The sequence below is a fragment of the Phaethon lepturus genome, unplaced genomic scaffold, assembly GCF_000687285.1.
Source record: "Phaethon lepturus isolate BGI_N335 unplaced genomic scaffold, ASM68728v1 scaffold30661, whole genome shotgun sequence".
Classification (NCBI taxonomy): Eukaryota; Metazoa; Chordata; class Aves; order Phaethontiformes; family Phaethontidae; genus Phaethon; species Phaethon lepturus.
The window spans coordinates 2,213-17,972 of NW_010520272.1; the positions used below are offsets into that span (position 1 = coordinate 2,213).

Here is a 15,760-nt window from a genome sequence, read left to right on the forward strand (position 1 = left end):
GAAAAATGTTGTTGAACCATCTGAGCACCTTGTAGGAAAGGATGCACGGTCAGATACTGATCTGCATTTAGCACCGTTAAGTGACAGAGTGGTATCAGTGAGATGGGGGCTGCCACTGGCTGAGAACAAAATGTCTGTAAGAATGGAAACCCATATCAGAATCACTGGGTACTTGCAGAAATACAGCGAACCAGTTAAGACCAAGCCATAAAAAACACAGTATGATTCAGAGTGTGCGAGCAACTTCTCAACTGAGGGAGGTGCAAGTGTGAATCAGCCATCACAAAGAACTCGATGCCCAAAGACCTGTGCCATGGTCTTCTGCTTACCCAGGTATATGGTAGAGAAGTGGAGGAGGTGAAGCTCTTTCAGTGCTCCACATAGGAGGATGGCAGTGGATCTGCTATTTTGCCCCAAACTGGACAGGCTGAGCACAGTCAGACTCTGAAGATAGAGGAGCTTCATGACACAGTGTCAGGAATGGACCACCTCCCCCTGGTTGTAGGGCTGGTCTCTGGAAAAGCCCACGAGTAAGGCAGGTCCAAGACTCAGTTAACACCGTTTGCAAGTTGAGTTGCTTATGAGTTACGTTTGTAAATGTAGTTAGTTTGTGTTCAGTGAGGCTGGATTGGAAACTTTTTTTTTTCCCCTAAGCTTTTGCTTGACAGGGTAAAATTAGGCCAGCGAAGCCCTTGGAGTGGCCATGTTAGGAAACGGACCCTGTATGAAGCAGCTCCGCGACCTCTCTGACAGGGACTGCAGAACATCATGGCCCGAGGTGCGTTGCCCCACTTGGTTATGATCTGAGCTCTGCATTCAGGGCAGGCTTTTCAGCCGAGCGCGGCAGTCGGTCAGAAACCGCAGCAGTGAGGGCAGAGGGGTGCGGCAACCGGGAGGGGTGGGAGTTCTGGAGAAGAGAAGCAGCAAAGCAGGAACTAAAAGCAGGAGGCAGATGGTACGAAGCTGCATGAATGGGGAAGTGGGGAGACACAAAAGGGGAATATGGCAAGTGGGGACGATTTGCAGCCAATTACGTAAAAAATCCTACCCTGGCCCAGGGTAATGAGAATACTTGCTGTGGTACCTTGCCCTGTGTGTGCAAAGAAATAAGCCTCGTGTTCCCCCCCAGGAGAGGATTCCCCCTGCTACTCCGCCTGTCCTGAAGGACAAGTCTCCTGCTCAGCTCCTGCCCTCCTGTGCGGGGCTGTGAAACGCAAACACCATTTCTGAAAGAGTCTCCTCACCCTTTTCCTATCCTCTCTGAGGGAGCAGATCCCCACAGAAAGAGGGAGAGAGATGGACTCACCCAAATTCCTGCTTTGGGTCCTTGTGGAGGGAAAAAGGGTATCATGCATTTCCTTCCTTGCCCGCTGTCTCACATGGGTGACATGCAAACCCAGCAGAGATGGATCACTTGGAGGTGACCCAGCCCAGGGCCTTGGAAGTCCCTCAGAGCAAAACTGTCTCACTGAGCAATTCTTTCCCATTAGCATCGTCCTCAAACTCAGCAAAGGGAACAAGAAAGCCCAGATGGGTGCCTTGTCTTCCCTCAGCCCTGTTGCGCACACAGAAGGAAACTCATGTCAAGAGCACCTCTTGGTGGTGTGAGAGGACATCAAAGCAGCAACAGATCTGCCTGTGCTCAGTTAAGGGTTATAAGCCGATTTCCTGCAGTTTCCTTCCATTTCCTGCAGTATGTACAGCCAAGTGATTTTAATGCAGCAGGTGCCAATTGTTCTCAGAGTGATTACTATATCTGTTATTTGAATGCAATATCCCCTTTTTAACAATTTGAATATGATGGAAAGAAACACCCTAAAAGCCTTTATGTAGATTCTTATTGTCCCTTTACAGAGGTGCTGGCAGAGGAGGAATGTTTATAGACTCACACCACATACCTATTCTTCCAAAAGTAATTTGCCCAGAAGTGGGCTGGAGATGTACCTTCTTGCCAGGACTTCCACACAGCTCACTGTTTGCCCTGCAGAACTATAGTGTCTTTGACATGGGGCTCACCTGGACATGGGGTCTCAACAACAGTCTTTCTCCTTGACTGATTTTAACTTGTTGTCTTCTTCCCCACTCACTTCCACACTGCCAATCCCACAAGCCCATATGCCAGACTACAAGGACAAAAGTACACACTGGCATTCAGCAGATCAGCAGTCCTTGTTTGTCCCTGCCACCAGCTCCTACTGTGCTGGTTTTCCATCCAGTCTCACTTAGCCTGAATCCCATCCCTAACCCCAGTATCCTCACATGACTGTTACTCTGTCCCAAGTAAGACTCAATGTATTCTCCAGCTCTCTCCAGCTCTTTTCCCCTCAGTCCCTATCCTTCCCACCCCGGGTGTTCACTCTCTGTTCTTCCCACCCTGCTTCTCCCCAGGCACATAAGGGTTATTGGAAACCATCAGAGGAAAGATCTGGTGAAAACATAAATGTTCCTTTGGAGAAACTGATTCCAAATGCAGTTTTAACAATGCCCAGAAAGGGGTTAGTTTCCTGCTTGCCTGTCCCAGGCTGCCTGCCCAACCTAGAGCTCCTTGAATCCCTAGGGACTCCACCAGCTTCAGCTCCCTGGGCCCTCACTTGTCACCCAGGTGTCTTCCACAGAGAGCTCTCAATGGGGCCAATTGCCCAGGGAACTGTAATGGTTTTTCTTCATCCACCAGTAGCATTCTCTAGAGCCAGATATATCTGCCTTCTCTTCTGACAGAGTCCCTATCTTCTGGCCCACTATATTCTGTGCCTGTGTTCCCTTCCCAGCTCCTGCTGCTGCTTTCCCTCCAACAGCCTTTGTCACTCTCCCTTCTGTCCTTCTCTGACCTGTATTCCTATGGCCGGTTCCTGCTCTCACTTGCAGAGGAGCTAGTGGGTTTCCTTCCTCCCCCTTCCCTACCACCCACAGAGGGAACACCTAGTACAGCTGGTCACTCTGTGCTTCTGAAACGGCCGCAAGACTTGGAAATGTTCCACAGTTGAAGGTTTCTGGGTTGCGGCCAGCGCTGAGTGACAGAAGGGAGAGCTCTCTTCCCAAGCAGGTCAGTTCCAACAGCCTCTTGTGGCTGCAGAGCACAAAGATCACCAGCCTTTGGAGAAACACTGTCCCTCAGAGTTCCTTTCTTCAGGAACATCTCTTGATCTAACTGGCCTCTTGACAAAGCCTGGAAATGCTAATTAATTCTGTGTCACAACATCCCTTCTTCTATAAAATGCATGTCCTGTCTATCCACTCATCAGCTCAGGCTGGAGCACACAGATGTGCACATATATGCACTTTTCCAGGCTTAGTGTTGCATGGGGGGAGAAGGAAGGAAGAGAAGGCAGACTCTCATTTTGAGAAGGGAAAGGAAGGAGTAGAGCATCCTGGAATCTTTCTGCTCCTTGTTTCTTCTTTATTAGGGTGATTGCTTCCTTCTTCTCCTTGCTGCTTAGCTCTAAAATTCTTTTATCTTATGAGGACAATGAGGACAGACTGAGAGAGTTGGGGTTGTTCAGCCTGGAGAAGAGAAGGCTCTGGGGGGACCTTGTTACAGTCTTCCAATACTTGAAGGGGGCTTGTAAGAAAGATGGGGACAGGTTTTTTAGCAGGGCCTGTTGCAATAGGACCAGGGGTAACAGTTTTAAACTAAAAGAGGGCAGATTTAGACTAGATATGAGGAAGAAATTTTTCCCAATGAGGGTGGTGAAAGACTGGCACAGGTTGGCCAGAGAGGTGGTAGATGCCCCATCCCTGGCAACATTCCAGGTCAGGTTGGACGGGGCTCTGAGCAACCTGCTCTGGTTGAAGATGTCCCTGCTCACTGCTGGGGGTTTGGACTAGATGACCTTTAAAGGCCCCTTCCAACCCAAACCATTCTCTGATTCTCTGATTCTATGACAAGATGGAAGAGGTCTGGCAGCAGCTCCCACTGGCTGCTTTTGCACAGAAGTAGAGGAGAGGGTGGATAGGGAGAAGCTGGTTTGCAGGGGCTCCTCTCATCCACCAGTCTTGGCTCTCAGTACTGGCAGGGGAGAGAAAACAGTTCATTACATTCATTGATGCATTTTCTCCACTTCATGGTGAACACACAGGTTCACACAATACTTCTTTGTACTAGTAATCTGGGCAGGTGGGGAAGTGCGACAGGACCTTATCACCGCAGGAGAAGAGGGATATTGCAGCCATGGGGTGGCTGCTGCTTCCTAGAGGCTGCTTAACATCCTTGTTCAGCCTTCACAGAAAACATTGTTCCTTGTGATATTTTGCCAATGACACTCAGGGCACTGGGAAGACCTGAAAAACCTTTGTTGCCCCACGTCACCCCACTACTCCCACTTCAGATTTCCTTCCCTGCTTATACCTCCTCCTAAGTTCGGATGAGGGAGGGAGGAGGAAATCCACCCCTTCCCTTTCTCACCCCGCTTCTAACCCTTTTTCAGCTCCCCGGTGAAAGCATTTTGGTGACCCCAAAATGGGGTGGGAAGGGAGTGGGTGAGACATGCGGGAAGAAAAAAAAAAAATTACAGCAGTCATGGTCCCAACCATGAAGTCATGCACGCCCCGCCTTCAGCTAACGGCCCCGGCCGCAGAGCTGCTGCTGTGGTGGGAGGGGAGGAGGGACCGGAGGGTGATCGTCGAGTAAAGTTCCCTCTTCTACTTCCTCCCTCCCTGCAACCTGCATTCACTGCAGCACAAGGGCTGATACCCAAATTTGCCTGTCCTCCCCGCTGTTTGCCTTGGCCTGACTTTCCTTTGCCCCAGGCGCTGTCCTCCACCACAGGACCGGACATGCAAGCCATCAAGTGTGTCGTGGTGGGAGACGGGTAGGTACCCCACCGGTTTGCTGTGGATGTGGGGAGGGAGGGGCGGTGACAAGGGGCAAGAAAGAAGGCGGCTGCTTGGTGAAACTTCCTCAACTTTGCTTCTGACCTCCTGCAGACTGTATTCTCTCTCTTGCTCGCTCTTCCCTCCCCAGGGCAAGGGACTTTCCTCTGGGGAGGGTGTGGAAGAGGGCATTTTGAAGGGCATCTGCAAGCAGGATGTGGAAAGTGGAGCAAGTCTGTCCCACGCACAGGAGGTGGTGGTGTTGCTGCCAAATTCAACCTGTAGGCCGGAGTCAGATTTAAAACCCAAGAGGTGCAAGCACTCTCCTGCAGGTGAATGGCTCCTTGAAAGCCATCTGCTCACTGGGGCTGACTGAGAGAGAGCATGGCACTATGGCCCTGATGAGATGTCCGCCAGTACCTCTGCGTTCAGCTTTTCTCAGCACACTAGCCCTGTATCAGGGTGTGGGGGAGACTGTTTGGCAAGGGGTTTCTGTGGGCACAAGGAGGAGGAGCTCTTTCCACTGCGACAGGCACGAGTATATGCTGCTTTGGGAGTGGGAGGTAACACAATCTTGCCTTCACAGCATGATGGCATCACTGCCCATGTCCCATGATCCCTGGAAATGGCCCGATCCAACCCATCAATAACTGAAGCAGCCAGTACTGTCGGGGGGGGGAGGGGTGGGGTGGCCAGGGCCTCTTCTTGCCCTGTGGGATGAGTAGATGCAGGGAAGGGAGGCGAGGAGAGTCTGCATTTGGCATGGAGTAGGTTAATTCATTTCCCAGCTAGGAGCTGGCCAGACTGTTATCTGGGGCAGCTATCAGGTAGCAGATGAAGAGACATTTGCAGCAGCCCTGCTCACCACAGTCACTTCCTCCTTCAAAACTCGCCCGGGGAAGAATACATCTGCAAACATAACAGTACATGTTAGACATACTCCATATTCTCAGGGGCTGGGACAAGGGGTAGGGGAGAATGGACAAAGAAGGGCAGAGCCCCAGACAGAGTTACCTCTAAGAAAAGTCCCCTAAAGGGTGCAAGCTAGAGCTGGATGAACAACTCCAATGAGCATTTATCTGATGCCCTGTTAACCCCCCAGTTTCCCCCTCACACATTGCACTGACCCTGTAGCCATCTCTCAAGGCAGCATTCCCCTCATATCATGGCTAACCCAACAACACATCCTGCTCTAAACCCCTCTGATCACAACTCCTTTTTAATGTCTTCTGTCCCATTATTTTACTTCTCTGTACACTGCACCTCCCCTCTCACCATCTTGCAACACAACAGTAGTCCAGTCATCCCCCCATTGCTCTGAGCTCTTGGTTCACCCCCCTTCACATCCCTCCCAGCCATATCAGCCATGTCACCCGCCCTCAGCTCAACCTTACTGACCACAGGACCCTCTGCTGTCGCTCTGCTAAGCTCTTTGTGTCACCCCATAGCTGTTTTGGCCCCATAGCCCTCTCCATCACACATCACCAACCTCTTAACACTCCCTGAGTTCCGTCCCAGGATCCTGCACGTGACACTAATCTCACCTTGTCTCTCATTTTTGCTGTAACCTTCACCCCTTCACTGACCCTTGGCGCTTCTCTCCGTCCAACCACTCTAATTAAGAACCTTGCCATGACTGACCCCCCCCAGCCCTGCAGATCAGAGCCATTCCCTGTAGAGCTTCAGGAAGTCTCCACAGACCTCCTTCAATATCTCAATGATAAGAGGGAAGCAAGGGAGCTGGGGAAAGAGAAGGGACTCAGAGAGGAGGATCTAAAAAAGGGAGGTGGCAGAAGGAAGAAACAAGTGTCAGAGCATGCCGAAGGCTCAGTTTCCTCCTCAGCTGCCTCACAGTGCAGTGACCGAGGCTGGTGCCTCAGGACCAGGGTGAAGATGCCAGCTGTGCCTGTCAAGGGCACACAAAAAGGCAGGGCTGCAGCTCTGCAGCAGCAGACTTTGCAGGTGCAGCTGAGATGGTCCCCAGCAGCGGGAATCCAACCTTCCCCCCAGGAAAGGTGTCTCCCTCATCCTGCGGCTGTGCTCATGGGCTGACGGAGGCCGGTTGCTCTCACCACCTCCATTTCACACATGCTGCAACTGAAGCATGGCCAGACTTTCCCAGGCCACACAGACCTAAGAAACAGCAGGCCAGCAGGAGAATGGTTCTCCTTTCCACACCTGTCCTGGCTGCTTTATCTTCTCCCAGTTTCTGTCGTCTTCTTCTTTCCCTCACCACAGGCTTCACCTTGCCCACGGCACCTTCTCCTCCCCTTGGTACCCTGACTGCCCACTTCCCATCTCCCTCACACGGATGCTCTCACCCAGCCTGGGCTGTGCCACTGCCCTGGCTTGCTCATGCTGCTCCCTGCTGCAGCATGGGTGTGGGGGAGGCTGAGGAGGGGGCAAGCACCGGCTTCTAGCTCAGAAACACCACCAGCAGCCTCGGTCAGCCACAGGGAGAGGTGCCTTGCTGGCTGCTTACGGCTCGCTCTATGGGTGATGCTGCAGCTTACCACAGACAGGCGAGACTGGAAGGACTTGCAGGAGTTCAGGGGCTGTGGCCAACTCGGCAGCTTCGTCCTGGCACTCCTGCACCGAATCAATACACCTGCCCTGGCTGTGAGCGCACAGCACTGTGCACACACTGGGAAATGGGCTCTCACCTCCATCTCAGAGGGGATGCGTTTTAGCTGAGTGATCTCTGTACCAGACTGTAAAAACAAGCCTTCATGCTCAAAGGCAACAAATATTTCTGGGTGACATCCTGTCTTTCTTCCTGCTGTTTGCCTAACCCATGGTTATGTGCTCTCCAGTCCTGCAAGTGTGTTTCTGCTTCCACGGTTCTCCTGACAGGGCTGGCTTAGAGGCATGGAAGGATTTCCCCATCCCCATCTCACCGTAGCAAGACTGCTTGCACTACTGTGACCTCCTGATATTTTTTTCTTTCCCTTCCAGAGCTGTGGGGAAAACCTGTCTCCTTATCAGCTACACCACCAATGCCTTCCCAGGAGAATACATCCCTACTGTGTGAGTAACACATAAACAGGTCCTGGGGTGGGTGGGAGGCATGGAAAGCAGGATGCGAAGGGGTGCAGAAACCCCCTGTTCTGCACTCTGGAGGCAGGGTCACAATCTCCATGCCAGCAGAGGAAGGGCTGCCAAACCAGAGAAGATGCCTCTACACTTCGGATCTGTCACCTTTCACCAGAAGCACGAGTGGCCTTATAAAACCCTGGTATAAATGGGGTATTTGGGAGACACAAACCAACCCAAGGGTCTATCTGCCTGCTAAGTTTACAAATAGTAGATTGGGTCCTGCTAGGCAAAACAACCAGGCACCAGGCTACAAAGATTAAGCCAGACTCAAAAGAAGGCCGTTAGCTGGACAGGGCTTCCCACTTATTTCCTTGTCCAAGGCACCCACTGTCATTGGAGCAGGCACTGATAACCCTGATGGTAAGAGTGCAGGATTCAGCTCAGTGCTGCAGCAGAAGCACTATGCAATCCAGAAGATGTATGCATGAGGCTGGGACAGACCTGCAGACTGTTGGAATAAGGAGCAAGCTTAGAGTTGCTTTAGTTTGAGTGGTCAGATACATTTGTCTCCCCATGGTGCATGGTGATATGCCTGGGGATGCACACCACACGTACTCATACCACACCCCTGAGGTGTGGAATATGACTACATGCTCCCTGAGATGGGAAAAGGAGCTAGGCACAGTGTGTCAGACTGACAGCTCAGGTTCAGATTCCTTGGGTAAAGGAAAACCTCAGAGCCTCCCTTTTATCTCCAGAACAGTTTGCAACACACATTGCAAAAAATGGCTGTGGGAGCAAGAACTCATCTTTTCTCAGAAGCTGGTTTGTGGAAGGGCACCATCCCTTCCTAGCACAGAGCCATGAAGTGGCCATGCGTTTTGCGTGTCACACACCATTTCTCCCTCTGTCTGAGGCTTGTGTCGGGACATGAGAAAGGGAGGCCATTTTGTGCTCCTGGACTGCATGGCTTATCTTACAAGGGTGGCATGTGCCATGAGTACATTCATAAGGTCTTTGTGTTGGTTCGTTCCTATCACTGGTTTCCCTCACCTCAGCCTGAAAAAAAATATACCAAAAGGAAGAGGAAATAAAATTTTCTAGGATGAGGGGAGGAACACCTCTATTAATTTAATAGCCTTTTTTCCCATTAAGTCTTTGTTCCCAAGCATGCAATCCTGACAGCTGTTCTCAAGTATTTCATGATAGGTTGTCAACGAGTAAGGGGACACACCTTGGCATATTGGCCTCAGTTCCAGCCGGGGTGCTGAGGAGTGCAGGGCTCTGGGGGAGCTACACAGACATGGGCTTCTTCATTTTTGAGAAGAAAGCTGAATTTTAGAGCATAAAAGAAAGACGGGGCTTGGCTAGAGCAGACACAATTGTGGGAAAGATACTGGGGAAATTAATGGAAAACGGAAGGGTTTATGGATCTGCACGCAATGTAGGAAAGGTGGAGCTGCAGCCAAGCACCTGTCCAGGACAGCTGGGTGATGGGGAGCAGGTTGATGCTGAGTGGGAAGTATGTAAGGTAGAGGTTCCCAGAAAACCAGAATCATTCATGTGAGCTGAGGAGTCACTACCCTTTGCTCTGGGGTGCTCTCCAGTGAACTCCACCTACACTACCGGAGGTGTAGGCTCTTCTCTTCTCCTGTGTGAGCCATGGCCTATGTCTCTGCATTTCAGGTTTGATAACTATTCCGCCAATGTGATGGTTGACAGCAAGCCTGTAAATCTGGGACTATGGGATACTGCTGGACAAGAGGATTATGACAGGCTGAGGCCTCTCTCTTACCCGCAGACGGTGGGTCATGCTCCATGCCCCTCCTCCCTTGTTCCTCCCTCAGGTATGTCTCCCTGCCCCACTGCAAAAATCAACATTTCCTGCAACACAGTGACAAGATTGTTCTCATCTCTCTCTGCCCTTTCTGGGAATACCTCTGTTGATATACAAGTGCCTTGAAATCCTAAAGGTAAAAGACATTTAAGGGTATTTTGGACCTTTATCTAAACTTTGTTACTGGGACAACTTTGCAAGAAAACAGATCTTCAAAGATACTGTGAGTCCAGCTGACACTGATTTCAGTGTGGGACCCATGCCTTACACAGCCCTAGTAAAAAAAACTCCCCTTTCAAAGCTAAAAGAGCCTCGGGGAAATTAGGAGCTGAGGCAGGAGCTTCTCTCATTTCTGTGAACCCTGCTATTGTGGCTTCTGCCTTTTAAAAAAGATCTGATGTGTGTTTGATCTGCTGATGCTTCAAACTAAGCCCAAGCCTCTAACAGAGCAATGGATGCCTCTCCTCAGACACTGCATTCACCAGTTTTTCACCGTGTTGACAGAGTTTCAAGATCAGCCTCCATGGAGAACGTTGTTCCAAGCAGCCTCTTGGCAAGCTCAGAAAGACCCTGCTGCTTCAGGTGTTGGTCTGAAGGTTGCCATTGCAACCAAAAGGGCTAGGAATTGAGGGCACTACTTGTTTCAGCTAGGTTCAGGCACCTGGAAGTCAGACATGTGGTGTAAGCTACTTGTCTAGGCTCCTTCTGCAGTCTGTTCAAGCAGGCACATTTCTCAATAACATGCTTGTGCCCACCCTGAGATATATCCCAAAGAAAGGTAGGTGAAATTTTCTACAAGGTACTTGGATGTACTCCAAGTTGTAGAAGTATGGAAATGGATAGGTTGGGCCTGACACCCTTGTTTTAGCTAGGTGAAGTTGGATGAAATAAATATAACCCTGAAGAGATGGTTTTGTTTGGCTTTGTTTTGTTTTCTTTTTAATGGAAGTCTAAATTCTGCCATGCCCAGGAGAATCGCTTACGTGGATAACAAAGACTCTGCTGCATCTGCATCCTGCGTGTGCAGTTTTTGGGCTGAGCCTAGCTCTGGCTCAACAGCAGGCAAAATTATTCTGGCCTGAAAGCTCTCTGGTGTTCTGTGAGAAATAAGCAGGACACTGTCAGGCTGTTTCCCATGAGGGTGTGCGTGCCTACCGCAAAAACCCCGTCCTCAGAGTTAAACGTTTGGTTCTTCTGATAATGGTGGCTATGGTTACCATGAGTCAGGGAAGCAAATATCCTTCTCTCCTCTAGAGGCAATTAGCAGCAGTCAGGACTGTGTTACACTGAGAGAGACAGTTTTCCCTAGCATGACCCTCTGCTGCAGGGGGAGGATGCTGCCCACCAAGCCCTTCTCTCCCCTCTCTGCCTCCTGTCATGCAATCCCATGCTCTCATCCTAACTCTGCACCATGGTTGTATGCCTACAGGATGTCTTCCTGATCTGCTTCTCCCTTGTCAGCCCGGCATCTTATGAAAACGTCCGTGCTAAGGTGAGACAGAAGTATCCCAGTCCATCGGGGTTGAGGAGGGTGAGATTGGTGGTGGTCTTGTAAAGATAGTGACTGTGAATGGAGACTGCTAATTAGACATCAATATTCAGAGAGGTAATATCTTCTTTGTGTCAGTCAGAAGGAACTAAAATATCAGCCTCCTTCAAATATCTTTTCTGGGTCATATCAAAAGTGGCGGCCAACCCAATTAAAGGGCTAGTATTCATCTTGCTGTGCTATTGAACTGTAAGACCACAGGCTTATGTTCTGATGGCATCCTTTCAGCCAAGACTGACACAGCACAGACACGCTGGACCAGTGCATAGGGTATGAGAAGGAGGTACCCACAGCCTTTGGATGGGAAGTGAGGAAAGAAGGAAGAGATAGATGGAGAGGAGAACAACATAGTATTTCCTTCCTACCACTTTCAGGTTCCTACCTGGGTTTCAGGGAGCCATGAACGGTGGAGAGCAGCTTGTGCTTTTGCTTAACAGAATTTGAGCTCAAGGGTTTTGCCTATGAACCCAGCAAGAGGGGCTGGTCAGGGCCAGGCTATAGTGCCCAACACTGAATGGAAGGGTTGTGAGGAAAGACAGGTTGTTCACTCTCCTGCTGACATTTTTTCAGGGGTGCCTCTTTGTTTCCCTTGTGCATGCCCATATGCTCACCTCTTTGCCATTTTGCTCCCTTGCTAGTGGTTCCCTGAGGTGCGGCACCACTGCCCTAGCACGCCCATCATCCTTGTGGGCACAAAGCTGGATCTTCGTGATGACAAGGACACCATTGAGAAGCTGAAGGAGAAGAAGCTATCCCCCATTACATATCCTCAGGGCCTTGCTCTGGCCAAGGAAATCGGTATGTGCTTGGGACATCTTGGACCTAGTGAAAGGAAAGAGGCATAAGATAAGGCCTTTCCCTCAACCTAATGAGGCTTCCTTAGAGGCATCTCACAGTGGTATCTATCTCTGAGGGACCCAGAGAGACACTTCAAGATTCATGGGACAAAATGTGCTTCAGGAGGCTCGGGAAAGAGATCTGCTCCTTGAGGAAGCCTCAGCTCCTCAAGCCTCTGTTTTCTGCCTCTCTCTGGACACTATCCTACACACACTCACAAATACACATTTGCACATTCCCCTCCCCTTTTACTCTGCTATTTCTATCTGGGTCAATATTTTTCTGTGAAAGCCGCAGCTGCTCTGTGGGCAGAGGCCTCTCCTCCACATCCGGAAAGAGGCAGAAGACTGAGTTTTCTAACATCTCTCAGGAAGAGTTGCAACTGCAGCTTCCTGTCCCTGCCTCTGACTACAGGGGCTTATACATGCAGCCCTGGGTATGTGTGTGTCACCCCACCATTCATCTCAGGGGCATCAGCTCCCTCCTGTATTTCGTTACAAGCACAAATGCCTGTTCCAGGTAATCTCTTTTCTCAGATGCAGCATGCAGAGGCAGCAGAGAGGGTAGGAAACACAGCTTGAAGGAGAAGTTTTCAACCAGGGATTCAGAGGAGAGGGTATCCAACCAGGATAACATAGCCAGCCTCACATGATGGCTCTGCTCTGGCTACCAAGGTGGAGAATAGGCAAACCCTGGTCTTGCACAGCTGGCAAGATTTGCCTTGAAGTCAAGACTGCCTGAGTGAGTGAAGTGTGTCCTGACAATGCTTAATGGCTTTGATCACCTGAGCTGTGTTTATTCAATTCAGGCAAGATCCAGGTGCCTTGCTCTTCAGCACAAGGTCTCTGAGAATTTGGGGGTACAGACACCTAAAAGGGAGGTGCCACGTGATTTGAGATGCCACCAGAGGTGCTTGACACTCAAAGCCTGAGGAGACCTGAGACCTCATCTCAAGACAAGAGTCAGGGAGTCTTTAGGTGATGTGTATGTGCCTGAGGACACCGTAAAATGGGCACTGAGGGAGGAGGGTGTTGTGGCTGTGAGGTGATGGGAGCCAGAAACACACCGGTGATACAGGCACATGCACCTCTTCCTGCTTGACGCAATCTGTGGTATTCCTCCTGCGCGTTTCTCTCCTGAGGGCCCTTCGCAGCAGACTCCTGGGTGCCCCCACTGCCTACCCCAGCTCCTCCCTCTGCATTACAGCACCTGCTTTCCTCCCGACAGACTCTGTGAAGTACCTCGAATGCTCGGCTTTGACGCAGCGTGGCCTCAAGACGGTGTTTGACGAGGCCATCCGAGCAGTCCTCTGTCCGCAGCCCACACGGACAAAGAAACGAGTATGCAGCCTCCTCTAAGCGAGTAAGTCCGAGAGGATCCCCAGGAGTGTCACCAGTGGCCCCTTCCTGCTCCTGAAAAGTCAGGGCCGCTGGGTTCCTACGACCTGCTGTACCTGGTGGGATGGGTCACCCTTAGCGAGAGAGAGGGAGACAGCAGTCCTGCCTGGGGGAAGAACAGGACATGGCATGACGGAGCACACAGCCCCCCGAACCACTTCCCCCTCCTTGCTGCCTGCTCATGGGCAGCTTTGCCCCCATCTCCTGGTGCGGGGGAGCCCAGAATTTTCCACCTCGGCCCTCACAGAGCAGAACTGTCTGTCACCTTCTGCCACAGAAGGAGCTGCATCCAGGCTGCCCGGCAGATGACCTGCTGTGAGACCCGTGAAGCCACAGCCTTTCGTTATAGGGAAGAAAAAAAAAAAAAAGCTGTTCCTTATTCATGGCAGTTGCCCAACAGCCCTTCCCCTGACCAGGCCCTGCTCACCTCAGGGGGGTTTCTGTGTTGCTGTTCATTGGCAGGCAGCAGCTTCTCACCCGGGACTCCTTTACTCCTCATGCTGTCCCCACCTGCCCTTTCCCTTCAACTCAAGGCAGCAGAGGGAAGAGAGAGGCTTCAGGACAAGACAGAGCCTGAGGAGCGAGAAGAGCGAGAGCTTTCTAGCTGGCACCCTGCCCCTTCGTTCTCCCACCACCCCCAGGGCAGAGGGAGGGAGAGCAGGAAAATAGCTGAGACGGTTTCATGAGGTCTGTCATGTTTTTGGCTACAGATCCCAGCCCCGTCCTGATGCCAGGCTCTGCCCAGCACGCAGGAGAGCAATGGCTCCAGCATCCCAGAGCTCAGTACCTTGTGGCGGTCACTGCGCTTTTTACTTCCGCTGGCTTGAAAGACCGTTGTGGGTCTGTAGCACTGGTTTGTCCATTTGCACAATTTCCCCACACTCGTCCCATGCCTGCTACCCCTTCCGTTCCTCAACAACCCCTGAAGTTACAACGTAGTGAATAAGACCCAATAAACAGACTGTACATTCTTGCCATGTCTGTGGTGTGTTGCACCTCGGGGGGACACAGCCCTGAAGCAGTGAGGAATGGGACAGCACCTGCCAACTGTGCCCCTCCTTCGGCAGTGACAACCCCGGCAGCACCATGCTGAGCTTGGTACCAGGGACACCCATCCATAGACCTATCCTTCTTCCCATAGGATGAAGAGACAAGGCCTGATTCATGTGCCGAGTTGCTAAGTTCTCAGCTGAGCCCACTGCATTTCTCAGAAAAGTGCCAATATTGTGTGTCAGACAAAGGCAGCGGGGTGGTTACACCTCAGCTTTTACTCTTCCTCTTCTCAGCCTCCATGTGTTCAAAGGAGAAGTTGTCTCCTCTCTGAGACTTACAGAGGATGAGATGCAGGCTTGGGGAGGGGACACCCAGGCCCAGACTCCCCTCCGTGGGGACTGCCCCTGCAGGTTGCTGGGGACACCCTTTCACCAAAACATTTCTGCATTAATGCTCCTAAGCTCACGTCACACACAGTCATATCGGCACCAGCACTCACTCAGGATGCCAGGCACAGGCAGAGCGAGAACAGGAAGGGGGGGCGGGGGGGGGGGGAAAAAGAGCAAGGAATGAGTCACCAGTCCAGACAAATTGCCTCCAAGTCACTAAAATTAAGCTGAAGAGAGTGGTCCCAGCGGTACTATGGATCTGGCAGCTGTGAGCACCTGCCTTCCCGATGCATTGCAGGGACTTGAGAGTAAGAAGCGTTACAGGATGGCTGCTACAGCCACTGCTTGTGGGAGGGAGGAGGGCTCAGGGTGCAGTGATTGGCACTGCAAAATCCTGCAGTCCTAGGAGGGCATAGAGAAACCGTGGAGTTGAGCCAGCTTACCGTTCCTCGATGCAGCACCACTTCTGAGTTTCAGAGGCTCCTTCCCGCACCGAGGAGGTGTATGGGTAGTGTCAGCAACAACCTGCCACAGTGAAGCCCCTGAGGTAGCCTGCTGCCAGGGAAACTTCTGCAAATTCAATTCATGGTCGGATCTGAGTAAGGCAGTTAATTTGGTGATGTGACACATTATCCACTGATTAATGTCCAGAGCAACCCTGGAGGACATCCTGTGGCAGCGAGTTCCACAAATGTCTGCACTGCTGCCGGATGAATTGGCCAAGCTTCATCCAAAAGTACTGTAAATTGTGTCAACATAAGTCCAGAAGAGCAGAAATTAAGTCTCTAGTGTGGGCATATACCTGTGACAAGGGACACAAAACCCTTGAAACTGCGATCTAGCCTCCCTTAAATATCCTAACCGTTACACAAACCAATGAATTCCCACTGGGTTATTACTTCCTCTCCAGTTT

At 51.2% G+C, this 15,760-nt stretch overlaps 1 protein-coding gene across 1 annotated transcript; it reads left to right on the forward strand.

The window, feature by feature from the left end:
- The first annotated feature begins 4,605 nt into the window (after positions 1-4,605).
- LOC104615543 (ras-related C3 botulinum toxin substrate 2) lies at positions 4,606-14,438 on the forward strand. The gene is made up of 7 exons (XM_010297343.1): positions 4,606-4,808; positions 7,765-7,836; positions 9,532-9,649; positions 11,112-11,174; positions 11,870-12,029; positions 13,296-13,430; positions 14,176-14,438. Exons 1-6 carry the CDS (start codon positions 4,774-4,776, stop codon positions 13,424-13,426), a joined length of 579 nt encoding a protein of 192 aa, XP_010295645.1. The 5' UTR covers positions 4,606-4,773; the 3' UTR covers positions 13,427-13,430; positions 14,176-14,438.
- Positions 14,439-15,760: the final 1,322 nt, after the last annotated feature.